At 70.1% G+C, this 7,960-nt stretch overlaps 1 protein-coding gene across 1 annotated transcript; it reads right to left on the minus strand.

The window, feature by feature from the left end:
- Positions 1 to 2,880: 2,880 nt before the first annotated feature.
- C1QTNF12 (C1q and TNF related 12) lies at positions 2,881 to 6,845 on the minus strand. The gene is made up of 8 exons (XM_007448909.1): positions 6,678 to 6,845; positions 4,655 to 4,771; positions 4,490 to 4,574; positions 4,244 to 4,395; positions 3,743 to 3,851; positions 3,402 to 3,492; positions 3,125 to 3,203; positions 2,881 to 2,979 (listed from the first exon to the last, which is right to left on the minus strand). Exons 1-8 carry the CDS (start codon positions 6,843 to 6,845, stop codon positions 2,881 to 2,883), a joined length of 900 nt encoding a protein of 299 aa, XP_007448971.1.
- Between the last annotated feature and the right edge of the window lie 1,115 nt (positions 6,846 to 7,960).

Genomic DNA, 7,960 nt, shown 5'->3' on the forward strand with positions numbered 1-7,960 from the left:
GAGCTGGGCACCGGCCACAGGCGGCCTCAAAAGGCTGCGGCGGGCCGGCGTGTCCTGGCCTCAAAAGGCTGCAGAGGGCCGGCGTGTCCTGGCCACAAAAGGCTGCAGCGGGCCGGCGTGTCCTGGCCACACCCTGAGGGCCTCCCCCTCCCCGGAGCCCCAACCCAGGCCAGGTGGGCAGCCTGTCCTGCTGGCCTCACCCCTACCCTGTCCCATCCGCAGCCCGCAGAGGGGACCAGGGGCCACCCCTGCCCCTGCCAGCTCCTGTGGGGCGGAGTGGGGTGAAGGGAGGGTGGGCTGGCAGCTGCGCCCAGACCTGAGAGAACTTCGAACTGCCCTGAGCCAGAGACACACATTCTTGTCTGCACTGAAACTGGACAGCAGGCCGAGGGTGCTGACCTGGCTCTGGCCCAACTTGGGCACACCTGCCCCCAGCACCCCAGGGCTGCCTCAGCCTCGGGGCCGGGAGGGGCAGTCAGCAGCAGCCCAGCTGTGGCCGGGGACCAGGGCTTGGGAAGCCAGGGCTGGAGTGCTCCCAGGAGAAAGCGTCCTCCCGCGCGGGAGCCCCCAGCACAGCAAGTCCCCAGGCCCGGCTGCAGGCAGAAGGGTCAGCCAGAGGTTCTGGGAACTGAGCCTAGAAGGGCCAACGGGGTCAGCCCAGCACCTGCCGCTGCTTCAGAGCAGGGCTCGGGGTCAGGGTTCAAGCTGAGGCTGCCCAGCGCTGTGCTGGCCACCCCAAAGCCCAGCTCCAAACCCAGAGTCCAGGACAGGGAAAAGAGCCCCGTCCCCAGGCCCCCAACCCGGGACCCCCGGTGAGCCCGAGGGGGCAAGAGCTGCTACAACCCACCCCAGGAGCCCCTGCTCAGACTGGGTGGGTGTGACTGTAAGGGCCCAGGGCCCAGGGAGCTTAGCAAACACCCCAGTTTGGGTCCAGCTTCAGGAGATGACGGGGCTGAGAGAAAATGATGCTGCTGGGTCCAGGGCGGGGCCTTTGGGGGCTTCACCCTGCACTGGCCGCTTGTCTGCACTGGGAGCACAGCCTGCGTCTTTGAGGGCCACCCCAGCTCGTGCCCCTGGACCCGCCTATAGCAGCCGCTGCCGCCCACCCCAGCCCCCCAGGTCTTTGCTCCGGCTCTCCCAGCGCCGGGGCCCAGCTGGGCACGGCGCGTTCCAGGGGAATTAGAGCTAAGGGGTTAATGACCTCCCATTAGGGGCAGAAACCGGGAGGAAGAAACAGACGGCAAGCGCCGAGTCGGGCGCCGGGGGCGGGCGGAGGGGCCCTGGCCGCCTGCCCGCAGGAGCCCCGGGCGGCCGGCTTGCCCGTCCTCCGTCTCTCTTCTCCTCATCTCCTGTCTCTCGTCTGCCGCCCCCGCAGGGCCCGGCCCCGACCTCTGTCATCACAGCCCCTGGCAGGTCTGGGTGAGGTGAGACCTGCCCGCTCCCGGGCCGGGCGGGGTTGGGGGACCAGCCGGTGTTGAAGGACAGTCAGGAGAGCCCCGGGGGCCGGGGGGGGGGGGTGGGGGGTGGTCCCACCAGTCACCACCTCAGTGAGCCCTGTACATGGGTGGGAACACAGACTGGTGCCTGCGGCCAAGCTGGGCTCCATACAGCAGTCCCAGGAGGCCTGGGATCCTCGGCCCACACAGGACCTCGGTGCCGGGGGTGTGGGGGGCGGCCTGCAGCCTCCCCTCGACCTCCCAACAGAGACCCCAGCGTGCCACTCACGCCTCCCCCTTGCAGGCGGCGGGAACATCCCTCTCAGACCAGGCCGGTGGCGCCATGAAGCCGAGAACCGCCCCCAGACCCGGGGCCCCTGATGCCACCCAGGGGGACCGGGGAGAGAGGTGGGGACGGGTCAGTGGCCAAGCCCGTCGCTGCATGCACTGGTGCCCTCTCGGCACCAGAGCTTTCCTGCCTCATTACCCAGCGGGCTGCAGGGAAGGTCTGGGGGAGCGGCTGGTAACCCGCCCCACTCCCCACGCCAACCGGAGCTGGCAGACGGGCCTCCAGGCCCCCCTGCGGCGGAGCCGATCCCCCACCCCCAAGCCCCAGTCATGGGCAGAGGGCCCAGGTGCCAACCAGTGATGGTATCTCGGCAGCTCTGCAAAGACCCAGACGTCCACAACCAATTTACATTCTTCCGTCTGACCTTGAGTGGTGCGGGCAGGGGCCGAATCCACAGGACCCACAGGCAGGGCCTCAGCCGCCTGTCCAGGCCACTCTGACCCTGTCACCGGGGGGCAGGGGGGCAGCCGCCAAGGAGAAGGTGGTGAGAAGTAAGGTCCCTGGCGGAATGAGGGACGCCGAGGACGCCCGGGCCGTGCGGACACCGTCCGCGTCTGGAGGGTGTGAGGCTAGCGGCCAGCACACCTGTCTGCTCCCCACCAGCCCCACGGGGGGCCCCGCCTCACCCTCTCTGCTCCCCGACACACACTGTGCCGCTCACCAGCCTCGAGGTCTCCCAGGCCCTGTGAGTGTCCACGGGCTGCTACCCTCTGAGGCTGGACCGGCCCTGGGCAGGCAGAGGGGCAGTCCCAGGCCGTGGGCAGGGCCAAGCGGCGGCCTGAACAGACACCTGTCCTTGTCATCAAGGTAAACGTGGCCCCTGGCAGGCACAGGGGCCGTGGGGGGCGCACCCTGGCTGCTAGGGTGCTCGGCCGGAAGCTCCACCTCCAGGGCCAAGCCCACGCCCGCACCCATGGGTGTCCTGAGGCCACTCCACGGCTGCTTCTGCCCCCGCCCTCCCCCACCCCTGCCCCTACAATGCTGCAGAGACCAGGCGACAGGAAGGGCTGGGGGCTCTTTATTGCTGTGACCCCAGGTTTACCGGAGGGCAGAGGGGTGAGGGTTGCAGCAGCTCCCCCGCGGCCCGTCGGCCCCTCACGTGCCCAGGAGCAGGCCGGAGAAGCTGGAGCTGCCCTGGACGGTGAGGGCTGCGCCGGAGCCATTGTCCACAAAGACGGAGGTGTACTGTCCCGCCTGCAGACACCCACAGTGGACGTTACCACCCACAGGGCCCAGCTGCCGGCCAGGCGACACCCGGCCCGTGCAGTGCCCGGGCCGAAGCTTGGAGGCCCAGGACTGCCCCCCACCCCCGCACTGCCCCACCGGCCCCCGGCCTCACCTGCAGCTGCAGCAGCCCCTGCACGTGCACCGTGAAGACCCTGCCGCCGCTCTCCAGGCCGGAGATGGCCTCCAGGGACCTGGACGCGGGGCCGCGGGGGTGAGGGCACAGTGGCCGTGGGGTGGGCCCCCCCACCCCAGCCGGCGCCCAGAGACTCGCGTGCTCCCACCCCGGTGCTCACCGCGGTTCTCTGTGTTCAGGGCAGCCCCCCTCTGTGGGCAACATGGTCCCCGTGCCCCTCAGGACGTCCCCACGACCCCCAGGAGGGCCCACTCACGTGTGGCGATGGCACAGGGACTCGATGCAGACCAGCACACGCACTGTGTCCCGGGCCCGCAGCCGGGCCCTGCCCTGCAGCTCCCTGGGGTCTGCGGAGACAGGCCAGGTCTGCAGCACCTTCAGGGAGGATGGAGCAGGGGGGGCAGGGGCTGGGGAGCTTCGGGGCACACTGCGGGTTGGGGAGGGTGGGCGTGAGGACCCGTTCAGCCCCCAGGGGAGTCAGGGTGCGAGCAGGAGACGCCTCTGCAATAGGACCCGGGCCTGGGGCCCGTAATGTCGGGGGCCGCCCGGAAGGCCATCCCCCACCCCCCACACGCACCCTGGCCCAGGCCCGCTCACCCACGTGCAGGCTGGCGAGGAACTGGAAGATGGCGGTGACCGGGGCCGTGAACCGACCGGACGCCAGGCTCAGGCCAGACCCCCGCAGGAAGGCGCCCTGGGCAGCGGGCTGAAAGGACAGCAGGGCGACGCGGGCTACAGAGTCTGGACCCTCACCTCCCACACCCAGCCTGGGGGAGGCGCCTGAGACCAACAGCCCCCAACCCAAAGAGGCCCCGGGTGGGCAGGGCAGAGGGGTGACCCATGCATCTGCGCCCACCCAGGCCTCTGGGCACAGATCGGGGCCCCAAGGACCTCCAGAGGGGAGGGTGTGCCTGCCCCTGGCCACCTCGGACCCCACCGCGAGCCTTGGCGGGGTGTGCGTGGGCCCGGGGTCGCCCGGCGGTGGCTGTGGGCCTGCTTGCCTGTGGGGCCCACCCAGCCTGCTGCCCCCCAGCTGGCCCTGCTGGGGCCTGAGCACCCGCAGTGGAAGCCCCCGGGCTGCCCCCGACGCCCACTCACGGCCTGGAAGCCCTGCAGCTCCACCAGTGTCCTCTTGTCCACCAGCACCGGGCCCTTCAGCCGACAGTGGAAGGCCTCGGACACCTGCCACCTCCCCGTCCCCTCGGGCAGCGGGGGGCCCAGCGGCGCTGAGGACCGGCGCTCGGTAGCCTCTGTGGGGACAGGGTGGAGGGGTGGCTCAGCTCAGCTTGGGGTACCCCCAGGGTGACCTGAGCCTCGGGAGAAGAGTGGGCGGGGGGCGCCTACCCTTCAGCATCCCCTGAAACTCCCGGAGCATAGCCTCCTGGGTCACTTCCGCACCGGGGGGCCCTGGGGGGCCGGGGGCGCCTCGCTGTGGGGGAGCAGGAGAAAATGAGGACCGTGGTGGGACCCACAGCCATCCCCATCCTGGGCTTAGGCCCCGGGGCTCACCGACTTCTTGTCCTGGCCTCGGCACCGTTTCTTTGACGCCCCGTCATCGGGGCGCCGGACGAAGTTCAGCCATGTCATGTGGGCATCTGTGAACTCAGGCCCTGAGGCCTCAGGCAGCTGAAGGGTCAGAGGACGCTTCAGAGTGCTGACCACCAGGCCCCGCTGGGCCCTGCCCCACTGCCCCCAGGGGAGAACAGGGAACTGCGGGGCCCTGGGCAGACACAAGGAAGATGGCAACGGGGCACCGCAGGCCACCCCCAGGACTCAGGCCAGGGCCCGACGTCCAGGAGCCTCGGGTCTGCTGCTGTGTTGCAGCAACCGTTCCCAAGCAGACGGGCACACCCGTGTGCACACGGGGCCGGGCCCCACATGTCCTGACAGGGGCCCAGCCCCGGCCGAGAAAGGCAGTGGTGGGCAGGAGTGAGTTCTCCAGAGCCGTGTGAGGCTGGGGGCAGTGGGCAAGGTCCCGCTCTGTGCTGGGCATCGGGTGTGCCAGCTGGCAGCCCAGGATCAGACCCTGCAAGCCCCCCTCCTACGCCCAGTTTCTGCAGTAGGGCAGCGGGAGAGGCAGGGGCACGCCCAGCCCCAAGGTGAGAGAACAAGACAGCGTGCCAGGGGAGGGGCATGTGCCAGGGATTCGGTCCCTCTCTGAGTCCAGGTCTGTGTGCCAGCCTCACACAGAGGTCCCTGAAGTGGCCAGGAGCGCAGCAGACTCTAGTCTGGCAGGAGAGAGCCACTGCCACGAGGCCAGTGGAGCCCTGGCTACTCCCAGAGAGCCGTCCAGGCAGGCAAGAAGAGGGGTCCTGGCCAAGGTCCGGTCCAGCGGTCAGCCTCCAGCGCCAAACACGATGAAGGCCCAGGCTCCCAGGGCAGGCCTTTACCCTGGGGAGCTGGGAGGGGCCCGCCAGGGAAGGGAGAGGAGCCAGGAACTTCCGAACGTTCCGGGCCCTCACTTCTGCTGTCCGCCTGTTCCTCTGGCCGCCTCAGACCCGAGCCATGTTGGAGGACCCGGGGTGGGCAGGTGGGGGAGGAGCCCAGCCCCAGCAGGAAGAGCAGGGCTCCTGACGCCTGGGGAGGGCCGTCTTGTGGCAGGGGTGACATGGCCAGGGACACCCCCCTATCTGCCCCCAGACTGCCCTGCCCTGGCTCTGGAGGGGCAGGCTGGGCAGGGTGGGCCAGGCAGGGCAGGAACTGTCCCCAAGGACCCCTCCCTCAGGAGCCTGGCTCAAGAGCTTGCGTGCCTGCCCCAGAACCTGCTGGCAGCCCACTCCCCAGGCAGCAGGGCCCGAGGCGGACTCTCTCCTCAGCCTACCGAGCTGGAAAACGGCGCCTCCGGCTCCAGGCTCCGATGGGGCCGCGTGGGCTGAGAGCAGCCGGGGTGGCCGCCAGGGAGACGCCCTCGGGAGGCAGGAGGCCAGGATCAAAGGCTCGAGGGCTGGCAGGGGGCCTGGCCCAGCAACTGCCGCTTCACTCCAGCAGCCACCAGGCTGGCGCTGCTGGGGTCAGCTCTAAGATCCCCTCGGGGAGCCCCAGCCCAAGAGGGTGGAACCCTAGGGCTGAGGCAGGTACAAGAAGCTCCTCTCAGAGGGCCGGGGGGCCTCCCAGGCCTGGAGCACGCCCCATGCCAGAGGCCGTAAGGGGTGCTGGCTGCGTCAGGAAGAGGCTAGCCTTGGCCTCACCGGCGACGGGAGTTGGGGCACCCTGGGTTGCAACAGGGGCTCTGAACTGGCTGCCCAAAGCACCTCCCCAATTTGCAGTCACACCGAATGGCAGCAGGTTGCTCAGAGCATGATGGTCCCTGGGGCTTCAAAGGGTTCAATGTAGCCCACTGGGAAGCCCCTCCACGCCCCCACCCCTCCCCAGGCCCAGAGAGGGTCCTCGAGGCCGGCCCGAGCCACACTGCTGTGGCTGCTGCCCAAAGCCCCCCCACCCCGCCCAGACGGGGAGGGGAGGCCTGGAGAGTCCAGCGGGCAGAGCCTGCAGGTGGGAGGATGGCGCCCACGTGCGCCCAGACCCTGCATACCTTGGGGAAGCCCAGTAGCCCCTCGCTGCTGGACGTGGTGGCGTTGGGGGCTGTGGGGTGCTGGCCGGGCTTCCGTGGCCTCTTGGGCTCCCGCCGGGCCCTCACGCCCCCAAGGAGCGTGAGCTGCGGCCAGAGGAGGGCTGCGGCGGCCGCCCAGACCCAGCGCATGTTGGCTGCCGGGTCGGCTGCGGCAGCTCAGTAATGTGAGCCCAGGCGCCTGAAGGCACTCAGAGCCCCGGCGCGGGAGCACAGCCCCGAGGGCTGCCCAGCCACCACTGGTGCATGTCTGCGCGGGATGAGCCGGGCTAGTGAGGGAAGCGGGAGGACGCGCCCCTGTCCCCGCAGGTTTCCTCGTGAGCAGTGCCCTTGCCGCCCGCGCTGCCGCCAAATAAACCCTCCCATCCTCCCCAGAGCTGGCGGACTCCAAGGGGGAGGGCTCACGGGTGGCCCGGGGCCAGGATGGGGGCGGAACCCACACTGCTACTGCCCGAGGGGCGAGGCTGCGGCCTCCACCCCGGCCCCTTCGGGGCGGGGCCCCGAAGCCACGGGCGGGACGCACTCGATCACAGCCCCTCAGCCCCTCCACGACTCCTCTGCTCACCACCTCTCCCGGGTCCTGACCCCTCCGGCTCCGCTGCAGGGCCCCCACCCTAGGGTCCTGGTGCTGCCGCAGGCACTGGCCCCACTCCTGGGAAGGGCAGGGTCTGGAAGGACAGCCAACCCACAGGGCTCCCAGCCTGTCCCAGCCTTGGCGACCTGAGGTGAGCGGGGCCAGCAGGGGAGACTGGTTGACCTCGGAGGAAAGGTGTGGCACATAGCTGCCCCAGAGCCCTTCTGCCCCTCCTCTTCCTGGGCCACAGGGCCCACCCTTACTGAGGGGCCGCCCTCAACCCAGCCGGGCCCCTTGGGCTCTCCAGTCCCCAGGACTGTCCCCCCAGCAGCTGTGCACAGCCAGACGAGCAAGCCGAGGAGGGCAAGTGACAGTGGGCGGGCCCCCAGTGGGGAGCTGGGGCCCTTCCTCACCTCTGGACTGCAGGCAGCAAGACGGCTGTAGCCAGGTGGCACCCACAGGCTCCAGTGGAGGCCCGGGTGGAGGCTCGATGCCTAAGGCAGGACCCCCCACAGCCAGCCACCCCTCGGCTGGTGCAGCCCGGGGCTACGGGCCGTCAGAGCTGTGGCTGGCCGTCAAGGACCTGCTGCCTGCAGCCCAGCCTTGAGGAAGGTGGCACGGCTCACTACCCTGCAGGGCAGCACAGGAGAGCCTCCAAACCCACCCCCCCCCC

Source organism: Lipotes vexillifer, unplaced genomic scaffold, assembly GCF_000442215.2.
Source record: "Lipotes vexillifer unplaced genomic scaffold, Lipotes_vexillifer_v1.1 scaffold835, whole genome shotgun sequence".
NCBI classification, from domain to species: domain Eukaryota; kingdom Metazoa; phylum Chordata; class Mammalia; order Artiodactyla; family Lipotidae; genus Lipotes; species Lipotes vexillifer.

Coding starts and splice junctions, on each gene's coding strand:
- C1QTNF12 (XM_007448909.1), bottom strand. CDS start 6,845: ATGCGCTGGGTCTGGGCGGCCGCCGCAGCCCTCCTCTGGCCGCAGCTC. Junction 4,575..4,654: donor GAGGCCAGGACAAGAAGTCG/GTGAGCCCCGGG, acceptor GCTCCCCCACAG/CGAGGCGCCCCCGGCCCCCC. Junction 4,396..4,489: donor GTTTCAGGGGATGCTGAAGG/GTAGGCGCCCCC, acceptor CTGTCCCCACAG/AGGCTACCGAGCGCCGGTCC.